This window comes from Jaculus jaculus, chromosome 8, assembly GCF_020740685.1.
Source record: "Jaculus jaculus isolate mJacJac1 chromosome 8, mJacJac1.mat.Y.cur, whole genome shotgun sequence".
Lineage (NCBI taxonomy): Eukaryota > Metazoa > Chordata > Mammalia > Rodentia > Dipodidae > Jaculus > Jaculus jaculus.
Genome location: NC_059109.1, coordinates 6,662,460 through 6,688,297, shown reverse-complemented (window position 1 = coordinate 6,688,297; position 25,838 = coordinate 6,662,460). Strand labels below are relative to the sequence as shown.

Genomic DNA, 25,838 nt, shown 5'->3' with positions numbered 1-25,838 from the left:
TTCTTTATGTTTTCTTCTCCTCCTTTTCCTCTTCTGTCTCAAAAAAAAATTTTTTTGTTGTGTACCCCTGGCTTTGAACTTGAGATTTTCCCGTTTCTCCCTCTATAGTGCTATGATTAGGGTTACCTGGTGGCACCCTCCCTTTTCCCTCCATTCTTCTCATCCTGTTTCTCTTCCTTCTTCTATCACTTCCATGAAAGGCATGGACTTTTTAAAGGCTTTTTGTACATGCCACAATTTTTCCTCTTTTTCCATGCATACCCATCGCCCCTTTAAATCCAGACCTTTATCAGGAATCAGCAAATAACTCAGAGTAGGGTCATATTACATGTCAATATGACTGAAAAAGCATAGGTTCTCTGCAGTTCATATTCCAGAAATGTCCTACTTTGGGTTATAACCAGTGTGGTCACCTTATCCCAGCATAAACACCAACTCTTAACACTTGCTTATCTTCTGAGTTCTTTTTCAAAGATTCATGCTTCCAAGTATTTGTTATTCATTACTATTAAGTTCTTAACTTTACTGTTAGCCACCCATGTAGTCACATGGATTGCTGGGTATAGAAGTCTTGCCTAGCCCTCTAAAAGATCTAAGAAAGCATGTAAAGATTTTTGGGGGGAAGGCTTGATCAGAAGGACTTGGGCCCAAATCTAAAGATTTTTAAAGGAGGAATTTATTATATTATTTTTCTTAGTTTAGTCTATTGCTTATATAACATCATAGATGAGGAAAATTTGTAATTCAATTAAAATACATAACATGGACAATTAATGCGTTATGATTACTAAAATGTTCGTTACAAATGATTTTCTCAAATATTATAAATGAGAACTCCAAGAACAATACCAACTCACTAAAGTAAGGGATAAAGTGAGAAATAACTGCATGAAATGAGTGAGGGAAGCTGGATTTGGTGGTGCATGCCTTTAATCCCAGCACTTGGGAAGCAGAGGTAGGAGCATCTTTGTGAGGTCAAGGCCACCCTGAGACGACATAGTGAATTCCAGGTCAGTCAACCTGGGCTAGAGTGAGACCCCATCTCAAACAAACAAACAAACAAATAAATACAGTGACTTTGAAATAATTCTGAATAAAGTGAGTGAGGGATAATTCTGCATAAAGCTGAAAGAGACATGTTTGTGATGATTGATTGTACATGTGCACAGGTGCTGCTTTAATTTTTGTGAAAACCCACATGAGATATACCTCAAGTGAAGACAGAAAATCAGTGTAGGCATGACTCATACATTAGTCCAAGCCTCGATGGCTCCCTCCACGTTTCTGGCATGTAGTTTTTTTTTTTTTTTTTTTTTTTTTTCTTCTGAGAAAGTTACTGGCTACAATACACTGCTGCACTCAAGTGTGGCTCCTGTCAGGCAGGAAGAAAGCCGTCACGTATAGCATTTGCTTCTCATTTACCCACACATTTACATTGACTGGTAACCAGGGCAACAAAAAATTTATGTACTTTCTGAGCATAATAGGAGGGTGAGAAAAGAAATACTGTAGGTTTAGGTAAGTGACCCCGATGAAATATTGGAGACGTCATCCATCTCCTAGAGAAACTGTTGAGATAAGTCTAACTTGGCCCCAGAACTCCTCTTTGCTTGAGAGCAGTCATAGCATGGGCTGGGAGGGGCCATGTGTGTCACTGAGTAGGATAGTGTATTTAAAGGAAATTATGACACAGGGTACATTCAGATAAGAGTCATTGTCACTCTAATTATCCAGTCTGCTCAGGGTACCGGATTGCTTTTATGATTATAACCACTCCAAGAAGGACAAATATTAGGTAATACACACACCGAGCTATTGAGTACACAGAGTGCACAGACTTGGTAACATGAATGATACCAGAATACATCAGCTGGTCTCCAATTCTCTTTGTACACAATTGCAATAAAATTTGATGTGCATTGCAGGGTGTTAGGAGGTTTCTCAGTAGTTAAGGATTTACATAATGATTTCCTTTCATCAGAGAGTTAATAGCTCTTGTGTCTAGATATAGAATGCTTTTGTTACAGCTTTTATTCTGTTTAACTTAAAATGTCTATCTTCATATATACCTTCATCATTTAACATATGAGTGTTTTATATGTGAACGTCCACACATGGCATTTCTGTTACACAGACTGTGGGAAAGTTCTGGTGTTTAAGATATTTCTCCTTCCCTTAAAATTGTTTATTTGAATTACCTGGTTTTTTTTTTTTTTTTTTTTTTTTACCAGACTAATAAATACTATCTGAAAACATTCATCTTCATCCTTGGGATCATCCTTCAGTGTCTTCTGTAGAAAGTCGCTTCCTATGTAGTTGGTCCTTAATGAAACTCTATGTATTTAACTTTGTTTTCTGAGGCAAGCCCGACAGACTGCCTTTTTTTTTATGAGAGTGAGAGACAGACAGAGAGAGAGAGAAAATTGGCACACCAGGGCCTCCAGCCACTGCAGTCGAACTTCACATGCATGTGTCCCTTGTGCACATGTGCAACCTTGCACACTTTCCTCATTGTGCTTCTGGCTTATGTGGGACCTGGAGAGTTGAACTAAAGTCCTTAGGCTTTAACTGCTAGGCCATGTCTGCAGCCCTTTGTGCTTAACTTTTGTGAGTCTTTCTTTGCATGCTTTCCTTTCCTTAAACCATTGTTTACTTGGTGTAATATCCTACTTTGGTGATGGTAGACATGCCACAAGGGACGTTTTCTTCTGTGGCTTCCCACACTTATTAAGCAGCAAGGGATAATTTGAAGTTTGCCTTTTTGCTGTCAGATTTTTAGTGCCCTTGTGCTTGGCTTGAGTAAGACATGCAAGATTGCAGATGCTTCTTTTCCTGTCATAGTCACCCCTACTTGTTCTGTATTGGCTCAAGGTTAATTGTTTTGGAGAAGTTTTTGCCCAAGTCCAAATTTACATTTTCAGTTTCCTAATAAACTGATGGCCACAGGAGAGAAACTGGAACTGCAGTCAGCTCCGTGCTTGTGTCTGCCCCTTACTCACTAACCAGGTGCATTTGTTTTCCAGCTCGCCCTTTCCCATCACCTTGTCTTTCTTGGAGAAGTTTGTTCAATAATTCAGACAGTTAAGTTCCACTGAGCAAGAAAAGGTCTGGTATTGGGGCCAGAGTTCAAATATATCTGCTGACCTCTCCTGCTGTGGTTAGCAGTGAGAGAAGAGTCTGGAAGATGTCGTTCCCAGCCATGGTCCCCTGGCTGATGCTGCTGACCTCCCATCTTCCACAGCGCCTGCAAGACTGGGAGCATCATGAGGGCAGACCGTGTAACTTTGCACAAAGACCTCATGCCAAGCCCCTGGCACAGTGGTGGTTGCCCAGTAAACATTTGATGCTAACAAAAAGTAGGACACATGCTGAGTTGTTCTAAGAAGCCACTTCACTGTTTTTAGTGAACATGATTTTGACCAAATTTATTTTTCATTATGGCACCTATGTCCATGCTTTACCTTCTGGGAAAGAGCCCCTGTGGACCATTAACAGCACTTTTTTCCATAACTTCCCTGGTATACATCTAGTCCTGGCATGTCTTGCCTCCCAACTTCTCCTCCAGTGCCACTTTTATCAAGGGGCTTAGAATTACATAGATGGAAGGGATATTGAGTGATTTATTCTAAACTCTTGCCTTGAAGGCGAAACTGTATGAAAGACAACCGTAAGTCTCTTTCCCTCAAGTCACTGGGGTGATGACTTCTCACATCACAGCCACTCTGTGAGACTACCTTGTGGTTTTGGACATTGTGCTCCAAAGATCACTAAAATGTCGCTGCCAACTCTCAGTCCCTTTCCTTGTTGCTCTAGTCAGAAGGAAAAAAAAGCTAGTGACACTTATCTAAGACACAGTAGGTGTATCCGTGGTCTATCAGTGCTTTCAGGGCCACATAAGAGGTACTGATTTTATGTTGATTTCTGTGCAGAGCTGCTTTCCTCCTAGGCTCTATCTATTGTGTGTGTGCTTGGGTGGGGGAGGCCATCCTGTCTGAATGCATGAAGAGCTTTCTTTCTTAAATAATTTGTTTTAAATTGAAAGCATTTTCATTAATTAGTTTATTCATTCTGTTGATTATGCTAAAATATTTCCAGGAAAGCTCTTAGGATTCGGAAAGTTAAAATGCTCTGTTCGATTTTAAATAACATTATCAAGAAGTTTCTGGGTATTAATAATTCTGGCTCTGAATTTTATGCAGTATAATCTTCCTGTGCTATGTCCACTTCCTCTTACATAGTTTAGATTTCAGTGTTTTCATTTTTCAAATGGATGCTTAGACATGGAAGCAGTGTGCTAAATGTCACTTCCTGTGACATCTGTTCCTTCTTCAGCTTGATTTCTAATAATGTCAACTTTGGACCCTCCACTTTAACCTGGTACTAACAAGTTTGCCTGTATCCTACAACACAAAGGGCAATAATGCTTCCCGAAGTTCACATTTTATAGTTTCATTAAAAAAGAAACTGTCACACTACATTCCTCTCAATAAATGTTGGGAATTGAAGTAATGTAGTAATTATGTGGAGAATACAGGGGTGACTTAGTCATGATTCCTGTATTCAGTGACTTAAAATCTTATTAATTCTGGTCTAATTCAGAGAAATAAATCAGTGTACAAAATCATATGTCCCCAGAGCAACATACTAGCCAGAGTATTCTTTCAGTAATTACATGTAATACAACCAGAAAGATTCAGTCTGTTCACTAATCCACATAATTAGGAATTTTTCTGAACCCTAGATTACTTCAGGGTACCCAGGGAGTTACTGAAAACAACAGAATGATACTCTTGATCTCTAGTGAATATGTATCCTCACAAAGAGAGTAGCCACCAAGGACCACTGTCCTTGACAAGGGCTGATCCCTCGCGCTGGTCACCGCATACATAGTCATATCACTCAAGCTGCAGGAAGCTGATAGAAGAGTGTGACTCCACCTTTCCTCTACAGAGAAGGGGATACCCACATGTGTAGCCTGCAGAGAAACCTGCAGGGACAATGGAGAAAAATGCGAAGACAGAAACTGATGGAGAAAAGAAAAGAAACCAGTGGAATAGGAGGTCCAACTTAGAGCCTCTCCCCCTTGCTGGGGAGGAACCCAGCCTTGGTGGCTTTCTCCATCCCCAGCCCCAGGGTGGTTTTCATAGTATCTGAAAGATCGTTGCTGAGCTTGTTTTAGGGCAACAATAAGACCCTAGTTGCTGGAGGGAGAGCTTGGGACATGGTAGTAGTCATGTGAGGTTTGGAAAATCCTTGAGAGGAAGACTGGGAAAAGGCTCTTGTGGTCTGAGCTTAAAGGCACCAAGTAGAGAGGTCTGATCAGCTCTTCTAGCAGGGGTGGACCATGATTTCAGCACTGAAAAACTAAGAACATCTATCCTTTCAAAAAGGGAAAATAAACACAGAAAATGATAAATTTGTTGTTCCTGAAAATATGGATGAAAATGGTTTTATCCTGTTGTGCTTCATACTTTAAAGTGTTTTTTTTTTTTTTTCCTTGAAAGATCTGTGGATTGATGGAGCAGGATTTTCTCCTGGTTGCTGTAGCAATGTGTTTGATTTTTAGAAAATAGGTTATGTCAGTCCACACCAAGCCCGTAAAACCCCAACTCACAGCTGCAGAAATAGCCTGAGGAAGTGACAAATTAGTGCACCTCATCAGACTGATTAAGCTTAGCATCTTCTAATAATGAGAGTGACTCTGCATGGGAGGAGGATAAACTGGCAGTTTTTACAAAGATATAGTCTCCCAGGAATTTGGGTGATATTTAAATTTTAATTACTTTAGATTTGGGGTTATGAGTAAGCTGAAGGTAGGGCTAAAAATTCTGTCACTCAAGGCACCAGAGACCCTTTTTTCGTTGATGCACATGACGGATGATCCTGGAGACAGAGGATTGTGCACACTGTGATCCCAGTGGGATTTGCAAAACAGAGGAGCATCTCATTGAAAACACTCATTTTATATAGGACTGTTGTGATTCACTACTGTGGCTCATCTGTGGATAAAATCATCTCTCTTGAGTTTTTTTGGGTTGTCCAAAACTTACATCATCCTTCCCTTCACTTTTATGGAAGTTAGACATTAACATTAAGGAAAGAAAAGGTACAGTAATTTTTAAATGATGCTGATTTTGCCAGTGCTATCCCTGGGTTAGATGCTTATGTGAACAGTTTGGACTGGAGAACAGCACTCTTTATGCATTGGGTTCACTGTGGCCGCATGCCTGACTGTGTACTAACCTTGTTTACATTATTTTCAGTGTGCTGGCGTGCAGACCCAGAAAGATGGGGAAGCTGCAAGATTTATTATTTACAGAAGGTAGACAGTAGAGTCTATTGCTCAGGAAAACACATAGCTCAGAGCAGCAGCCTGTCCTACATTAATGAATCATGATGATGGTAGTGACCTTGAGAAGTCATCCATCTCACTCACCCCGTGGTTCTGCACACAAGGCAGCCCTGAGCAGAATAGGCCTATCTGTAATGGGTTAGAGGAGATCCTGGGAAGGAGGGCCACCATGTCCCCAGTTCTGCCCAGCCAGTGGTCATCTGGTAGTAAGTGTAATGAGCACCGTCACAATTCGATCAGGCTGGTTTTCTTCATTTCTGCTTATTGTTGGACACTTTCAGACTTTAGATTTCTGTCTTTTGGAAAGAGAGCCAAAGTTACACTCTTGCAAAATAAAGGATATCATCTTTGCACAATACACAGAATGGCAAATTGTCTCAGGCTGTGCAGATCCTCTTTCAGTAAACTAATACTGCCAAGATCCATTAGAACCATGGGGGGCTGCCAAGTACTCACATCCTAGACTCATCAACTTGGCTTTTTGCTGACCACTCAGTCAGTCAGCAAGAGAATGTGATAAGTCTTGGATGATAAACATGGTTTTGTTACAGAGACAAAATGGATCACAGCTGAGAAGAGAAAATGTTTCAGATGAGGAAAATAAATGCCAGTATCAAGGTCCTTTTAGACACGAGCAAGTCCTTTCAGATCCAAGAATCTCATTCCCCTTATGGAAAACTCCTTAATGTCCCACATCGGCCCCTCAGCCTTAGACACCTGCAATTTGCAACATCTCCAGGGAAACCCTTGACTCCATGGCATGTTAAGGGCAGATTTCAGTGCTTGCTTAATAGAGTCGAGACGTTTGTTGCAATGAAATGCAGATCTGCTGTTAGTGTGGATTTATTGTGCTGCTCTAGCGTCTTTATTATTCCTATAAAATACAATCTGATTTAAAAATAACTGGTCCTGTGACACTTACAAGGTTGAATCTGATGGGATGTCCATTGCAGATGAATAGCCCTGTAAATAATTTATGTCTTTTGTCACTTCTGTGTGGGTTCTCTTAGACCTATGGTAATTAGTAATAAGTTCTTAGGTAAACTAGAGAGTGGAAGTGCCAGAAAGTCATATAGGTTAGTGAGAACCATTGATCCTTTAAAATAACTCTGTAGTAACGGCCATGGGAAAGACTCCAGTGTTCTTCTGAGTCTGATTAATAGCTGATTTAATTCATAAGCCTTAAAGCCCACAGCAAAGATTCATTTGTTTTCTATTCTGTTTTATGTTTTTGGAGCATTGAAGCTTGGGTAGTTTATTTAAATGAGGTACATTTATGACTTTTAATATGATTGCCCTCCCATTTACACAGAAAGCAATATATTATATTCAAGGAGGCAGACTGAGTGAGTAATGGTGGCCATGAAATAGAAGACAATATGGATTCCATACTGGGTATCATTTCTCTGCCAACATGGACACGGTCAAGTCTCTCATAGTGCAAGGAGCAGAAATTTTCTCAGACTGAAATAAAGCTAAACTTGTAATGGGGGCACAGGGAGGGTTGATTGGATGTGGTCAGGCCTCATTAGAGACCAGTATAGGGACTGAAATGTGGTCATGGGCTGCTGTGAGTTTTGTCCCTCCAGGACTGAACACGCTATTTTCTCTTGCCACTGCTTTAACCTGAAGACTGGCTTTCTCTTCTCCAGTGAGAATATGTGGCCAGCTATAGTTGCCTTTATTTCAGATTTATATTGTTTGTTAATCAAAGGCTCACCAAGCTAGAGCCTTGATTCCTAACTTAAGATTCCAGGAAATGGAATCCAGTTGGCTCCATTTGATCAAAGTACCCAGTGAGCAAAGGCAGTAAGCAGGGCAGCCAAGCACTGGGTGCCAGGTTTGCCTAAGAGATTTCTTTCTCCTTTGCAAAACATTTTTAGATGAGTTACTTCACAGGGTACAGAGGAGAGGTGTGGAAGATGTTTCAGGCAGTGGGAGTTCAGGAACAGGAAGCTTCCCTGTGTGCAGTGTTAGCAGGCTGGGGTACAGGGAGGGGGAAGACAGGGACTCAAGGAATCTAGGATTGTTTCTGGAAGGCCATTTTATATTTGTGGCTTTTTCAGGGAGTTTATCATTGAATGACTTTAAGCAGAAACTGTCAGGCTTTGTATTCTCAGAACTTTGAAGGTTGGAGGGAAGAGGACCAGAGCAGAGGCAGTGTCTCAGGTGGATGGGGATAAGGTCTTCAACTAGGGGAGAATCCTGGAAGTGGAAACTAGCAGAGGCAGATGAACCATTTCAGTGTTTTGTGTGGGTAGAGATAAGGTCCTTAAGGGAAAGTCCTAGAAGGGGAAACTAACTTGACAACTATTATGTTGGGGCCACAAGAACTCAAATTCAAATTTCTGCTTAGCAGAATAGGGACGTTGTAGTAGCATGAACTAAGCTGGAAGACAGAAAAAGGTAAGTGGAAGATTTTGAGTTTAGAAATGGACAATTGAGGTTTAAGCATGTGGGAGACCTCAGAGACACCCATTAGCCTGAGTGTTCATGTCAAAAGTGGACCTCAGTGTTTGAGCCTTGCATTATGACTCAAGAGGACGTGTGGAGTCCACCCTGGAGGCTGCAGAGCAGAGGTACTCTGCCTGCAGTCCAAGTGTAGGCTCTGGAGGATCCAGTGTAGAACATTTTGTACTTAGGGTTTTTCTGGGCAGTCAGACAGAAGAGTGTCTGTAATGTTCTCAAAAGGACTCTATGCCTCAAAGCAGTGTAAGAAACTGCGGTAGAGTACACATTCTCAAAAGGGAGATTTCCCCATGTAACCTACCCTGACCAGAAACACATACCTCAAATTCTCAACCTCCCACCTCTGCTTCTCAAGTGCTAAGATTACAGGCACACATCGGCACGCTTGACTTTAGTATTAATGTGCAAGGTGCACATATGCCTCAACACCTGAGCAGACATACAAAATATCTGTGGTATTAAAATTTCAAGATGTGCTGGGCATGGTGGCACACACTTTTAATCCCAGCACTAGGGAGACAGAGGTAGGAGGATTGCCGTGAGTTCGAGGTCATTGTGAGACTACATAGTGAATTCCAGGTCAGCCTGGCTAGAGCAAATCCCTACCTCACAAAACCACAATAAATAAATAAGTAAAATTTTAAGATGTGCTAATAAGTCTTATTGTGAGCTCTGTTTTGATATTGGGGATCGAACCTAGGGTCCATACCTACTATGCTGCCTCCCAGAAACGTGGCCACAGACATGGCTGCTGGTGCTGTAGGTGAAGAATGGAAGGGCTGTGTGACCCGTGTCCGTGGTGAGGACAGCAGAAGAGGTTTCTACATGAAGCCGAGTAGCTTGGCCCATGCCATTCTGCTGCTGAGCAAGGTCATCTCTTCATAGAGCCAAGAGAACTGAAGAGAGAAAATTCAGGTCTGGTGGAGGTTGCTCACTGTGGTGGTTTGATTCAGGTGTCCCCCATAAACTCAGGTATTCTGAATGCTAGGTTCCCAGGTGATAGAGATTTGGGAATTAATGCTTCCTGGAGGCAGTGTATTGTTGGGGGTGTGCTTATGGGTGTTATAGCCAGTTTCCCCATGCCAGTGTAGAACACACTCTACTATTTCTGTTGTCTACCTGATATTGGCCAGTGTGTGATGTCCACCCTCTGCTTAAGCTGTTGTTCCCCCAGTCATCATGGAGCTTCCCCTTGAGTCTGTAAGCAATGCGAACCTGACTGCAACAATCATCGTAGCTTTTGCTTAGGAAAATTTAAAAAAAAGAGGCTATTCCTGGATGGAGTGGTACTGTGGTGTCTTGTCACCTAGGGCCTAGGACTCCCAAAGAACTGGCAGAATCTAGAAACCTTTTGGTCTTTTTAAAGAAGATGTTAACCACCAGTATGCTATAGGAACTATGATATCCTTAAACAAAGAAGGAAAGAAACCCAGGCCCAAAGCACCCAGGATTGACTCTGTTGTCACTGGCTGTTGTGAAACACAAGGTGGCATGTCAGTCTGAAGTAAGTGGGTAAGAAGAAAGAAACTCAAAGTGGGAAGTGATTTAAAAATGTCCAAGATGATTACTTATGGGCACATGATAGTGAAGAGAATGCTACCAGAGGCTGAGGGTATAGCTCAGTGATAAATCACTTCCATAGCATGTGTGAGGCCCTGGGTTCCATTCCCAGAAGAAAAAGAAAAGAGTACAAAACTTTGCTGTAGAGTCAGGGGTTCTGTCTACCTTGCCATCACTGTCCGGAGTCGGAGGATAAGAGCAGCTCGTCATTGACTCTGCTGTAGCAGCATGTCCAGACTGCGCCACTCCTGTTACTTCATGTGCGCCGCCTGTACACACCATGAAGGGTTATTGTAGAGAGTTGAGTGGACTGAGGGTGTGGGATGGAGTGAAAGCCACTGTTCCCTTTCTCATGTAGCATTCTTCCAAGGCAACATATACATGGTAACTTATGAATATCTAGAGTTTGGAGCACATTTTAAATATGTCCTGCACACTAACAGAGACGTCCACCTGCTCTCTCTGTTAACTGATAAGCCCCCTCACAGTCTAGGAGCATGAGGCTTCCAAAGGTTCTACTCCTCGGGTTTCTTCTCTTCCTCCTTCTTCTCTATAGCTAATAACTCTCTCCATTGAATAATTACTGAGCGTTCACCATGTGCAACGCCAGAGTAGCTGTGCAGAGCTCTGAGAAGCTGGGCTGGGCTGCGCTGGAGGGGTCCCTCCCCCACCAGTGAAGAGAGGCCTGCCACAGAGTGACTGCAGAGCACCTGCGCCCTTCCCCGCAGGATGACTCACGTCATGGCGGAGTGCCAGGAGACAGCCACCTTGCCCAGCCTGTCGTGTGTTATGTATGCTTCTCATTTTCTCTTACGAGTCACTTATAAGAAATGATGGACAAATTAAGCAAATTTTACCAATCTTTTCATTATTATTTTACCTTACTGTAAGTTCTTGTCTATCCTTGGGGTCAGAGCTGAGAGCCGCAGGTTTGGGAAGGGGAAAGCAAGATCAGCAGGTTTCTGGCCACTGTGCTTCATTAAATCAGAACTCATTTGTCTGCATTAACTCTTGTTCTTGAGTGTTCACATTTTTAACACGTGGGTGAGGGTTTTCCTTAGGCAAGGGTCTCCTTTGTACACTTGTAAGAAAACAACTTGGCCCTTTGAACCTGTCTTCGTCTTGGAGCCTCGTTACTGTCTTAAATGGGGCCATGGTCAGGCGTCTGCAGAGAGCATCACGGTACCCTTGCCTTAACCACCAGAGGCCAAAGGCAGCAAGACTGCAACACAGAACTTCAGAAAAGCCAGAGGAGAGGGTGTCTGTAATTTGAAGGCTACCTCTTCTTTCCATTCCTTGTGCACCGTCTTAAAGCTGAAAGTCGACTTTTTCAGGCTTCTGAGAAGGTGCCGTCAGGTAGATCCCCGTTATATGTATTCATCTCTTCCATTTTCCCTCACAGCATTGATCAGAGTTGTGAGCCTCAACTGCTTAGGGGCATCTCAGCGTTTAACTCCCATAGTACTGGACTTAAGTATGTCCTTTGGTCTTAATTTATAAATCAGCCATTCTCTTTTGTTAAGGGCAGAGCAAACCTATTCTCTGTGTGCTCTTTAGTTCTGCCCCAGAATAAAATGTAGAGTGTATGTATCCATTTTTTTACATGCAGAAACTGTTTTTTTTTTTTTTGGTTTTTCGAGGTAGGGTCTCACTGTGGCTCAGGCTGACCTGGAATTTACTATGTAATTTATGTAATCTCAGGGTGGCCTCGAACTCTGCCTCCCGAGTGCTGGGATTAAAGGCGTGCGCCACCACGCCTGGCCAGAAACTGTTTTTTCATAAATTAGTTTGAAATTATTCATGATGGACTATACAGTAGTAGTCTTGGCTCTGACAGATTATATTGTAAGTAGCTGGTTTCCCTTGCTGTTGTGGATAGTATAACTTTGTGTCAGATTTTTACTTTCATTCTCATAACTGCAAAGTATTCCCCAGGTCCATGGTCAGCAGCTTACTGAAAAATGCAAATTTAAGTTAAAGAAGAAAGAGGCAGCATGGGCATGGTAGCCTATGCCTGCTGCTGCAGGTGTTCTGCAGGAGCATTGCTTGATTTCATGAGTCCAGAACAGAACCCCTGCCTCACAGGGGAGAGAAAAACGTGTCTCCGCAGCCTGCCTGCCCTGTATGGGGCGGGGCCGCCCTGTGTGGGGCGGGGCCGTTCTGTGTGGGGCGGGGCCGTTCTGTGTGGGGCGGGGCCGCCCTGTGTGGGGCGGGGCCGTTCTGTGCGGGCGGGGCCGCTCTGTGTGGGGCGGGGCTGTTCTGTGTGGGCGGGGCCGTTCTGTGTGGGCGGGGCCGCTCTGTGTGGGGCGGGGCCGTTCTGTGTGGGCGGGGCCGTTCTGTGTGGGGCGGGGCCGCTCTGTGTGGGGCGGGGCCGCTCTGTGTGGGCGGGGCCGTTCTGTGTGGGCGGGGCCGCCCTGTGTGGGGCGGGGCCGCCCTGTGTGGGCGGGGCCGCTGCAGCGCAAGCAGCCCTGCTGTCCTGCGAGCACAGCTGCGCCCGGGCTCGCCCACTGCGCTGGTGCTGCTCCCAGGTCAGGAGCTACAAAGAGTCAAGGGCTGCGGAACTTGCTGAGGGGATAAAGCATTCGCCACTTGTTGCAGTCAGGTTCACATTGCTGGCGGAAATCACCCAACCAAGAACAGCTTTTGAGGAAAAAAAGTTTACTTTGGCTTACAGACTCACAGGAAAGCTCCATGATGGCAGGGAAAACAATGGCATGAGCACAGGGTGGACATCACCCCCTGACCCACATAAGGTGGACAACAGGAACAGGAGATTGTGCCAAACACTAGCAAGGGGGAGCTGGCTTTAACACCCATAAGCTTGCCATCAACAATGCACTGCCTCCAGGAGGCTTTAATTCCCAAATCTCCACCAGCTGGGAACCTAGAATTCAGAACACCTAAGTTTTATGGGGGACACCTGAATCAAACCACCATAGCACTCAAGTTTGAGTCCTTGAGTTAGATCCCCAGGCTTCAGGTAGTAAGCTAGAAGCTGTGGTGGGCTTCTGTAATCCCAGTACTCTGATGGTAAGAAGGGAGGTGGAGACAGTAGAATTTCCCAGAAGCTATCAGTGAGCAGAACAAGATTGAGAGGAACCCTGCCTCAAATTAGGTAGAACAGCGAGGGCAGACATAAAAGTTGTCTTCTGACTTCCATAAGTGCGCACACACTCACACATATGAACACCTATACACACGCGTACACACTTGTACACATAAGTAATCTGTGGATAACATAATGATGTAGCATAGTGCCTGGTGTAGCCCCACCTGTTGCTGAGACAGGGTCTTTCATTAGCCTGGAGCTCACCAACTAGGCTACACTGCCTGGCCAGCAAGCCCAGGACTCCACTCATCTCCACCTTAGGATTAGAGGCATATATGACAAGACCCAGCATTTTTATATGAGTACTAGGGATTGAACTCAGGTCTCATGCTTGCAGAGTAAGCATTTTACCCACTGAGCTATCTTCCCATCCTCTGTAGTTATTGTGTAATTATGAACCATCCAATATTGGCCTTGACGTTAAAGATGTTACAGTTTAGCCTAATCTTGAAAACACTTTTCGACATTGAATTATTAAAGGTCCCCAGAGTGCTTTGGAATATCTGTTGTCATGGCAGTCTGACATCATAGGGCTTGATTCACTTACACTTAAACCAATACCTCACTGAATAGATGTGGCAGGGTATTGCTTTATTCATCAACCTATTTGGTTTAGTTATTCTCCATCCTATGATATGTCAGTATTTTCCATTTTATCTTGCTGAACAAACTGGAAAATAATAAGGTTAAAGGATTTACTTAGGACTATCTAGGTTTGGTAGCAGAACTGGGAAAAAACCCATTTGACTGCTGTTTGGTGGTGTGATTTATGACATAGGTAGGTAACATAGCACATTAGCTGGCAAGGTCAGCCAAGGAGTACAGCCATTTTTTTATGTTGTGGATTGAATTGCTTAAGTGTTAATTCTAAATATGTTTATCATAAATATTTTAAAGCAAATAACCATTTTCTATTTAATCATAAGGCACAACTCTTATTAGTTTGAAAGCACTTGCATGGAAAATTACACATCACTGTAATGTATTTTCTGTTGGTTTTTGTGTCTATGTAAACTTGATGGCCCACAGATGCGTGGTGACATCATCATCACTAAGCAAAAGAGGAAGCAAAAGAAATCATTTGTGAGCTGAAGATTTAAACTGCCCCTGTCCGCTGGGTGGTGCTTCTCTTGGTATTTTTAGGAGGGAGTGGCTGTGTGTAAGAGTTTGCTCCAAGATCAAGGACAGTTTACACTCAGTTTCTACAAAATGAGACACAAATTTAAATACAATGTCCTCTAAATGTCCCTTGGCACCAATGAATGTGATTTTTAATGCTACATTAGGTTCTCTAGTTCATCTCACTCAGCTCCATTGCCTTTTCTCTAATGTTGTGTCCAGTTTTAAATGACTTGAGTGATGGGCTTACCATCATCACCTGGCCAGTGTAACCCCCAAGTGCCCAGGACACGTAGGGCTCATTCCTTATGACAGCCCCGCTGTAGCAGACCTGAGGGAGGGGTGGCAGAGCCCACAGGTTTTAATTGCTGCCTAATAGACTATATAGAAACCTGTACATTTTATTAAGAGGGCATTTAAAATTAGCATTATTATTCCAGAGGACGCTTTCATTCTGCAGTAAAAGTTGTGTTGAGAGTCCATCTGAGATGTAACCTAATTTCACCACTACCTTAATATCTCCCCATTACTCCTTGTAACATACCTCTCATCTCCTTTTATATTCTTTTCCTCATACTTTCTTGTTTGTATAAATAATTTCATCTCATCCCTTTGCGTATTCCCTGGAGTGTGGATGATAAGCATGCCCCTACCAGTGGGAGTGGACTACGTACAAGCTGAGCTGTCAGAATTCAAGTAACTTTTCACAGAGTAGGTGCTGACGAATCCCACAGCAGTTGGCAGTACACATTTTCTCATTGCAATAATCAGGACAGCCTAGATTTTTTAAATTTTTTTTTTCCTTCAAGAGCTGGGGATGGTTCCTTCTCTGTAACGAGGCAGCCAAGAGGATACTAAAATGCAAATCTTTGTGAAGACCCTGATGGGCAAGACCATCACTCTAGAGGTTGAACCTAGTGACACCATCAAGAATGTCAAGGCTAAGATCCAAGACAAGGAAGGCATTCCACCAGACCAGCAGCGGCTGATACTCGCTGGCAAACAGCGGGAGGATGGCTGCACTCAGTCTGATTACAGCATCCAGAGAGAGCCCACCCTGCACCTGGTGGTGCGCCTGTTTGGTGGCATCATCGAGCCCTCCCTGTGCCAGCTTGCCCAGAAGTACAATGGGGACAAGATGATCTGCTGCAAGTACTGTACTCGTCTGTGAATTCATGCTGTGAATTGCCCTAAGAAGTGTGGCCACGCCAACACCCTTCACCCCAAGAAGAAGGCCAAGTAAAGCCATGGCCTTGGGGCCCTAACAAAGTCCCCATATATTGATTGCAAAAAAAGAAGAAGAAAGAAAGAGAGAGAGCGCTGGGGATGTAGTTCGTGGTAGAGTGTTTACCTAGCATGTGTGAAATCCTGAGATCAGTCCTTAGCACCATAAAAACAAAGAGAATCCCTCATTTTCTTTAAATCACTCAGTTCTGTCATTTCTGGGCCATCCCCTCCTGTTCCCAAGACTTCCATGAACGGAAAGCATATTTTAATAATATCCTCCTAGAAAGGGATTTTTTTCTCTCTACAGTGCTGATATTTGAGCACCCTGCCATCACACCATGGTTAGGGAATTCTATTATACTTATAAGCAGTTCTCCAGCTTGCTGATGGTTGTCACTTTGAAGCCTGGCTGGCAGCTTTCCTTTCCTCTGCTGTACTTATCAAATTCTGCAGCCTCACTCCCGTAACTGCACGTCGCGATGTTGTCCCACCTGTGTGTGTCTGCCTTACAAAAGGGTTTTCAACAAAGAAAACTTTGCATAATAGATTTATCTGAGCCAAGTCTTGAGCATCGAGCTTCACACTCTGTACACCAATGGAAAAATTACTTGACTATTAGAAATACATATTGGTTACTTTGATGAATCTTAACCACCTTTAAACATTCTTCTACTCCTAAAGGCAGTTCTTATAATTGTGTCTTATTTCTCCATAGTTACTCATTCATCTTGCAAACACTTGAGTGCATTGGACATGCTGGGGTGGGCTGGACAGGGTGCTGTGAAAGGGAAAATGGACAATAAATGGTCTCTGCTTTCAGAAAGACCAAAGCTTTCGGTAGAAGAGACTAAAACATGAACACTAACCTCTTATACAAGGTGAGACACAGCATGATGGAAGTAAGATCTTGATGAGGGAGAAGTTAATACTTCTGGGGGTGAGTGAGTAGCCATGGGACGTCACATGTAAGGTGGGTGCCATTAAGTTCAGCTTTGTGGAAGAAGTTCAAGTTCAAGTTGGAGAGTAAGAAGAGAGAAGCACCCCGAGTTCAGAAGCCCTGTATGTAAAGGCATGAGCACCTAGGTTACACTGGAGAATGACCTGTGATTCAAACTTGGGCTTTAATAAGAGAAGTAGCAAGTGATGGTGTCAGAAAAACTAAACAAAGATGATTGGAGAGGTGGGCGAGCAGGTCAGCAATCCAAAGGAACATTAAGCCCAGCGTAATTGGTCTTTGCATTTGATGTGTGTGTTTTTATGTATGACTGTGGGTGTTTATTATGATTTAGACTAATGGTTTCCACCGTGAGCTGCAAATTCAACTCCCGGCCTCATTTCAGTTAAATCTGTAGGAATGGTGCGATGCTTTTCTGCAGCTACCCCACATGGTTCTGGTGCAGAAGCACAGCTAAGAGCCCCTGATTCAAACTCCTAGCACTGGAGTGGGTCCCTGGGGCACCCAAGGAGTCTTTCACCAACAGAGAGTGGATGCTGTGAAGTCAGAGCCCACTTCTCCCCTGCACAGGCAGGAAGCCGCAGCCTCTGTCTCTCTCCCCTGAAGCATTGAAACTTGTTCAAATGACTTATACTTACCTCTCAACCCTTCCATCTCCCTCTAACCTCTACCTGGCCCTCCAGCCTCTCACTCTTCTCTTCATAGCCTGTTTCTCCTTGTGGCCGGTCCAGCCCAGGTCAACCCAGACTCCACCTTCATCGTACTGCCCAGTCTTTCTGCTCCCCACCCCCGCCTTCCAAGACTTTGCGCACGCTGTTCTTCTGCCTGGACTTGGCTTCCCCAGCTTCTTTTCGCATCCTCCCTCACCTCTTGGTACCCAGAGACCACACCCAGGAGACCATGCTGGTCATCCCTTTGTGGATGATGTACCATTACCATGTGCTGCTGTGCTGCTGATGTAGCATGCACATCACATTAAGATGCATCGCACTTACCAATCTGCAGTAATACGGGCTCTGGCAGGAAGTGATTTATTCATACTTGCTTCTTATCTAGTGACTACCAGTGCCCAGCATATGGTTGTTGCCCAATAAAAATGCTAAATAAATTGTGTGAGATGTGCACTTAACATTTCCGAGTATGTGCAGTGTGTTCCCTTCCCTTCACTCAGCACTCACTGTGTGCCTGGCTCCCACAGTTCCCCTGCTGTTAAGTTCCCTCTACAGATAAGGAGACTGAGGCTTCCAAAAACCAAATGAATAAACCAAAATGGAGTTTCTCTTTCTAAGTGTCTTTGTGAACTTGATATTTAACTTAGTCTAAATTAGTAGGCTTCTTTAATTTTAGTTGGAACAAATTTAAAGTATAATATAAAATCATCCAATTATATTTCCTCATAAATGGCTGGTATTACCACTTGCCTCTGGTGTTTGTCAAGGAAATTCTTTAAAAGATCCTATCTTGTGTGGTTTAACTCATAATTTGTTTTTTATCTAACACTTGTAATTTTGCTAGTCTTCTAATGCAAATAGAGACCTAGCAGTCTGTTCTTGTTTAGAACAGGAAGAGATGAGATGATTTTTAAATCAACAGATTGTGCCTCAACCCCAATGCTCAGTCCTCTCTTCCCCACAAAGACCTCATGATCCCATAGTTTGCTCATCCTCCCTGGGAAACCTGCTTTTAAATGGAGAAGTTAGCCATGAGACTTGCCCCTGCTGCCCCCCTCTACTCCTCCTCTGTGCTAATAATCAGTGAAGTGGCCTGATGCCCACAAGAGAAGGGAGGCCAGAGCCAGAGTGATCCACACTTGGAATTATTCAGCCTGGATAATTGTGGGTTTTCTGGCTTCCTTCTCCTGAGAGTGAGCACATTGAAGTGACTGAGGGAGGTGAGGCGCTATTTCCCTGGGCATCGAGACAAGCCATGTTTTCAGTTTCTGTCTTTGGATTCAGCTGTGTAGGCTAGATGGCTTGTTCTTCTGACAAGGACTCCAGGAAAGACACTGAGCTAGCTCCAGTGGCACGGTTGCCATTTTTGCTGTGACTCAAACACAGAGACTGGCTTTTTTGTTTTTGTTTTTCTGAAGTAGAGTCTGGCTCTAGCCCAGGCTGACCTAAAATTCACTATGTACTCTGAGGGTGGTCTTGAACTCATGGCAGTCTTCTTACTTCTGCCTCCCAAGTGGTGGGATTAGAGGTATGTGCCCAATGCCCAGCAAGTCTAGCCTTTTAATGCCCTTGCCTGTTGGGTGGTGTAAGACAGAGGCTGCAAAGTATTTGCATGACAGGAGCAAGCTAGGAAGATGGAGAATGCCTCATGGGATATGAAAGCAGCCCAGCTTTAGTAGTTCCCACCTACTGCTGGTGGCACTAGCCTGGAATGTGAAACTGTACCAAAAACCAGCCCAGCCCTGGGCAAATGCGGATGTTTAGTCACCATCCTCTGTAACCGAACTTTCCTGAGCTCAACAAAAAGTTGAGAAAGGGTTGAAATCATTTTCTGTTGCCCTAATCCTGCCGAGCTCATTGGATGACCCAGGAAAACAACCAGCCATCCTGACAGTTTCCTCTGTCTTCCTGGAACAAACAGTAAAATGCTTCCTCCCTACCATCTTGTGCTCCTCATGTCCCAATTAAGCCCTTTGGCGGCCAAGAGGCATTTCTGTGCTTGTCACCCTGGCCCTCTGTCGTCTGCTTCCTTCAAAGTGGTCACAAGAGTTAGAGGGTGTGTGTAGATCCTCCTCTGGGACTTGCGCCCTGTGACACTGCGTGGCTGCAGCTGGCTGAGCCGGGGCCTTGGCAGGCTCCAGGGACCCACAGCTGAGTCTCTCAGGTCCCCAGCAGCAGCTGTGCTCTGAGGCGGCAGCAGCAAAAGGAGGGGAAGGGCAGATGTGCAGGAAGAGCACCAGACAAGCCCCTCCCTGCTCCGGAGGGTCAGCAGCATCCGTCTGCAGGTGGAGCCAGTGATGGTGCTCGCGTGAGCGACGGGGGGGAGGAGATGGGGTATTTTCCACAGTTGTCAAGAGAAACAGAGCAGCCAGTGCCATCTGCATAGCTGTTCTAGTGTGAGGATGAGCTGAAGTACTTTATTTTTACTCAGTGGGAATTAACACATCCCCCCTTTTCTCCTGGGGGGAGAGAGATTGCAGCTAACAAAACTAGTCAATGATTTGAATCTTTCTTTCTGCAGAATGGTGATACTTTATAGGATTGTCTGGACAAAGCCTTGCTTAGACATTTAATTAGCAAAATCTAGTCCAGAAGATGAAACAACCAAGTAGGCTGAGACAAGCATTTGAGGACCTGGTAGCAAGAATGGGATTAGGAGGGGGTGGAGGAACAGCAACAAGGTAATAATGTTACTTTGAGAGGAGAAGGCATAGAGTGGTAACCCTCAGGCTGAAGTGGGGATAGAAATGAGGAGAAATGGTTTTATTGGTCCTAAGTGCCAGACAGTTTTAGTTGTTGTCCCTTATGTCCATAGCAGTATGAGAGGCCTGAGGCATCAGAGTCGGTAAGGCCAGAAGAAATCCTTGCTTGAACCCTGGCCTTTACAGGAATATTCAAAGGGATGGACGTGCCCTTATGGAAAAGTAGTGAAGGTTTCAGTTGATGGTGGCAGAGTAAACTCTCATGGATTTTCTCTCACCAGAATAAAACCCCCAGCAAAATGACAGCAGAAGAATTTTGTTTTAGACATAAAGCCATAAGTATAAGGAAGATGGGAAATGGAAACTAAAAGAGATGACCAACACCTGATAATTTAATAGGCTGAAGAACATTGAGTTCTGATAAGGAACATAGAGCCCCAGGCTTTTTGGTCGTGAAGTCCCTGTCTGTAGAGTCCCCAGATAAGAAGCATGCAGTACTAAGCTGTTAAGCACCCAGATACAGACGCCAGTCATCCATGTGACTGTGACGAGTAAGGTGGGCAGGGTGGCTAGAGTGGGAAGGATTGGTGACCATGTGTTTATGAAAGGAACACTAGCTCAGAATACTTGACCTTTCCCCCTCAGCCCTAATGGAGAACTGGGAACCTATTATCTGATAATAAAATAGATTGGCCCTATTATAGAGAGGCACAATCAAGAAAGGTCATACCCTAGGGTAGGTGTGTAGAGGGTTCCTATGCTGAGACCCACTTAGTAACCCTAGCCAGACACACACACACACACAATATCTCTCCCATTAGTTACTCTTCTTGCTGTTACAAAATACCTGACAAAAGCAACTTAGGGAGGAAGGATTTATTTTGGCTCACAGTTCAAAGTCCATCATGATGCGGCAGGAGAGGAATGGAGGCAGAAGCAAGAAGCATGGAGCAGCTGGTCACATTTGGTGTATAGTCATGAAGCAGAGAGAGATGACTGCTGCTGCTCTGCCAGCTCTCTCTCCCCCAAGACCATGCAGTGGCACTACCCACATTTAGGGTGGGTCTTCTCATCTCAATTAACCTAATCTAGCAAATCCTTACAGATATATCCACAGACTTGTTCCCATGGGTATTCTAAGTCCTGTCAAATTGACAACTGCGATTAACTACTACAACCACTTAGTTTCTAGAACACTAGCAGCCAGGTTCTTAGCTCTCAGACAGAGTAGTAAAAATTCTCTTCCTGGATAATCTGACCATCCAAGTAAGGAAAAGCTTAAAAATCTGAAAGCAGGGCCTTCCTGACAGTTGACTTCTTTAGGTATCCCTAAAGTGAAGTGAAAAGTCCCTAAACAACCTATTCTCAGATGTCCTGGTGCATGTCTAGTGTTCTTCTTCATAACGTTTTGAAGATGTCAGAAAACTGTTAGGAAACATGAAGATCAAAACAAAAATATATCAGGGCGATGAAAACTTGTCTAGGACAAGAGCTTAGCTGGCGGCTAACCTTTGCTGAAAGTACTCAGAAGTCCCAGGAAGATGATTAGATCTATGTGGTTCCAGGATGTCTTGAGATCAGCATAGTCAGCTGGGGGGGTGGGGGGAGTTAGATGAAGGAGGTAAATTAGTATTGAATTTATAGGGGGAAAAATACCCTAACATTGTAACTAGGAAAAAATTCCACAGGAATTAGTTGTGAGTAACATTTACATAATTACAATGTAAACAATTACTATTGATCTAGCCAAAGTTGCTATCTAAACTTGGGGGATGAAGATAGTATGTGTAGAGTGGAGAAAGCTAAACCCTGGCCTTCTGTGGTAGCTTTGGTCAATGAAACATAAAACGAATATCAGGAAATAGCATCAGAAGCATGTTCATTATAGATGTGAGATAAATCTAAAACAATGAATTACAGCAGGTGATAGTGCCTGCCTCTGGGGAGGGGAGGAATGGAGCATGGAAGGAGACTTTTTCATAGAAAGCCTTATAGGTTATTTGACTTTTTAAGCTATGTGCATGTGTGACATTATCTTAAAAATGGAAGAGAAGAAAACCAGTTCCGCCAACTCTGTTGTGTTTTGATGCAGAGTCCAAGGACCACTGCAGCAGTGACTATTAGTAATATGATAGAATCTTGTTTGTTTATTTATTTATTTATCTAAAATAAGAAAATCCTCTTTTACAAAAGCATGCATTTTACTTTGTGTACATTACACCTATATATTTTCTGTTCTTTTTAAAGTTTATGAAACAAGTGTAAAGGTTGAACTTTTTTTCTGATCACTGACCAGCACTAATACTGTAACCTAGGTCATGAAAGGTTGAATTCTCAGGAAGCCTTGGGAGGGAATAAATATTCCACCTCCCAACCTGCTTGCTAATCCACCAGAAATACAAACTGTGGACAGGCTTCAAATTGAACTTCATCAGTGCATAGGACTCCTCCCACCGTGGGTGTGTGCCTGGAAAGAAAGGCCTCTTAATCGATAGGGAACACTGACAGATGTGGCTCTGTCTCCTGTCTCCTCAGCTCCTGCAGTGAGCACCCCTGTAAACCACCACTTAGCGCCACTTTAGAGTATCTTGCTGTTTCTGTTTTGCCTGTATTAAACACGCTGACAGATTTTAGCAGCAGAATCTCTGGTACCAGAAGTGCTGAAATTAGTACAGTAATTCTTCATGCTATTTAGAAACTGGAGTACAGGCCTCTATGGTAAAAGTCAGCCACATGCTTCAACTTTTTAGGCAATCCCTAAAGTGGTACATTATGTGCCCATGTTTGGGCACCCAGGACAACGGTACTTGATGTGTGTGTTTCTCTGTCCTGATTGGCTTGTGTTTTGTGTCTGCCAATGCTAAGTAAGCATTCTTCTCTTTTTCTTTGATGTTTTTATTTACTTTACTATTCAGCCTCTTGCTGATAGCTTGCATAATTGTACTGGAATTTGAATTATATGCCAAGTAGCTACCTCTCCATACTTCTAGGTAGGGTACAGAATTTCTGAAGGGCAGAAGGAGGGCCTGTTAGATGTCTATAAGCATTGCTGTGTCAAGGGCAATGAGGTGGCATATATAGATGTTGGAGTAGTTGAACTTGTTTTTCCCAAATACATTTTAGGTAGTACTCTGAGGAGCCCTGCATGGAACACAGGTGTCTTAAGTAGTTATAAAGGGCTTCGGGCCTACATTGTCAAGCTTTGGCATCTCTGGTCCAAAGTTTAGCCTGTGTTAGTCTTCCATGTGATGCTGTATTCCAGCTGGTTGTCCACGTGGGTTTTCTGTGTAAAGGATGCACATTAGTCATTAGCACTGATACTAATTCCAGGCTCGTTTCTTGGCAGTGTGGAGCAGATCTGAGGTTCCCCTCCCGCATCTCTCCCTCTTACTCTTAGTATGCCTGCATGTGAGAGAAGACTCAGAGAACCACCAGGGCTGTCATCCTTAGGAATATCACTCACCTTTTTTGAGACAAGGTTTCACTGGCCTGGAGCTTACCAAGTAAGCTATACTCATTGGCCAGGAAGCCCTACGGATCCTTGTCTCCACCTTCCCAGCACTGGGATTATAAGTGAGTGCCTCCATCCTTGGCTTTTAAAAAGTGGGTTCTGGGGATCAAACTTGGGTCGTCATGCTTGCATGGCAAGCATTCTACCTACTGGAGCATCTCTCTGGCCCTACTCTTATTTTTTAACACTTTTCAGGGTATCTAATGTTTCTATTCTTAGAATTTTTATATTTTTCTTTGTAGAACAAAATTCTTTTCCTTTTAAAACCTTTAAACATTGTTATATTTTAATTGTTAAAAAATGAGTTTCATTGTGAAATACTTTTTTTTTTTTTTAGTTTGTTTTTGAGTCAGGGTCTTATTCTGTAGTTATCTCATGCTCCTGAGTGCTGGGATTACAGGCATGAGCCACCATGTTCCCAACCATTCTGATTTTTTAAAAGATATTTATTTATTTATTTGAGAAGGGGGGTAGAGAGAATGGGCATGCTGGGGCCTTTGACCACTGCAGACAAACTGCAGACAACCATGTGCTTCTAGCTTCCATTGGTTCTGTACAATTGAACCTGGGTCCTTAGACTTCACAGGTAAGTGCCTTAACTGCTAAGCTATTTCTCCAGCCACATTGTGACTTTTTCATACACATATGTGTAGGTATATATGTATGTATGTGTGTGTATATATATATATGTACACACATATATGCATATATATGTGTGTATATATCATACTTTGATCAATTTCCTACCTCAGGCAAATTCTTTTTGTCCTTCAGTTTACCTCTTCCTCTTCTATTTAGTCTTAAAATTTTTTTGAAAAGGAAAATGATTACTTCAGTACTTAAAAAGGTTGTTGCAATCTACAGCACATGTTCAGTCTTGTCTTAAGTAAAAGAAGAGATTTTGCCTGTCATGAGCATGGTCTCAATGCAGGCATATTACAGGACACAGTCACCAAGTGAGTCCTTACAGGTTCATAGTTAAACTAACAAATTTCATTGCCTTCTACTTTTTCTCCAGTGTGCAGTTCCGTTATATTCATTTGTCTGTATTCCCGGAAACGCACAGCCTGTTGGGTAAAATGGAAAGATAATGCAAACCATTATCCATAGGAACTAGTCAAATTATATCCCTTGCCCCTAGCATGTTGGACTAGGGGTAGAGTTAATGAAAAAATGCAAATGTTGAACTTTTGGTAATTTAGTTCCATTTCTTAAAATGTACTTTGTGTTGGTTTCAAATGTGTTTCTAAGTAATAAAATCGGTTAACATTATTTGCACATAGGAATTTGTTCACATTAGCACCTAAAAGTCAGAAACAGGGACTGGTTCCTCATTTTCTCTCTTTCCTGTCCTTCTTTACACCCCTCTTTTTTTTTTAAATTTTTTATTTATTTATTTGAGAGCGACAGACATAGAGAGAAAGACAGATAGAGGGAGAGAGAGAATGGGCGCGCCAGGGCTTCCAGCCTCTGCAAACAAACTCCAGACGCGTGCGTCCCCTTGTGCATCTGGCTAACGTGGGACCTGGAGAACCAAGCCTCGAACCGGGGTCCTTAGGCTTCACAGGCAAGCACTTAACCGCTAAGCCATCTCTCCAGCCCTACACCCCTCTTTTTTGCTTCCTTCCCTTTTTGTATTATCTCCCACTTTTATTTTTCATTATGTATGCCCCAGCCCCCACTTCTTCTTTAAAATTCTTTGAAAACTACAATCTGAAAAACAGATGAAAAGGAACCAAACCATGAAATACATGTTTCTTCCCATGAAATTCAGCTTGGCTCTTCTTCCCAGGTCATAACCCTACCTGGTTACGTCTTTTACTTTGTTCTGCTAACTATCTGTGATAGTACACAAGGTCTCCACCCCAGACTCCTTGCTGTCAGCCACGCTCTCGGAGCTAGTTCTGCTCACCCCATAGGCCAGGCTTAAATTCTGTCAGGAAGAGCCCTTATAATGTCTAACCTTCCAGGTAAGCATGTTTGTGATTTTATGTTCTGTGATAAATAGTTTACCCTCTGAACTGTGAGCAATTATTTGATTTTTTTAAATTTGTTTCTTGACTTTAAATGTAAGTTCCATTGGGGAAGGGATTTTATCTGTCTTGCTCAACCCTGTGTACCAGACACAGCACCAGTGGCTGGCACATGGCAAGCACAAGTTAC

The 25,838-nt window shown here is 43.4% G+C and overlaps 2 protein-coding genes across 7 annotated transcripts in view; both read left to right on the top strand.

The window, feature by feature from the left end:
* Btbd9 (BTB domain containing 9) overlaps positions 1 to 25,838 on the top strand; it is a 432,359-nt gene that overhangs the window by 219,846 nt on the left and 186,675 nt on the right. The window lies entirely within an intron of this gene.
* LOC105944576 (ubiquitin-like) lies at positions 15,469 to 15,780 on the top strand. The gene has a single exon (XM_045155930.1). The coding sequence runs from the start codon at positions 15,469 to 15,471 to the stop codon at positions 15,778 to 15,780; it is 312 nt and encodes a 103-aa protein (XP_045011865.1).

Excerpts from the sequence above, each read along its gene's own strand:
- LOC105944576 (XM_045155930.1), top strand. The coding sequence starts at position 15,469 with ATGCAAATCTTTGTGAAGACCCTGATGGGCAAGACCATCACTCTAGAG.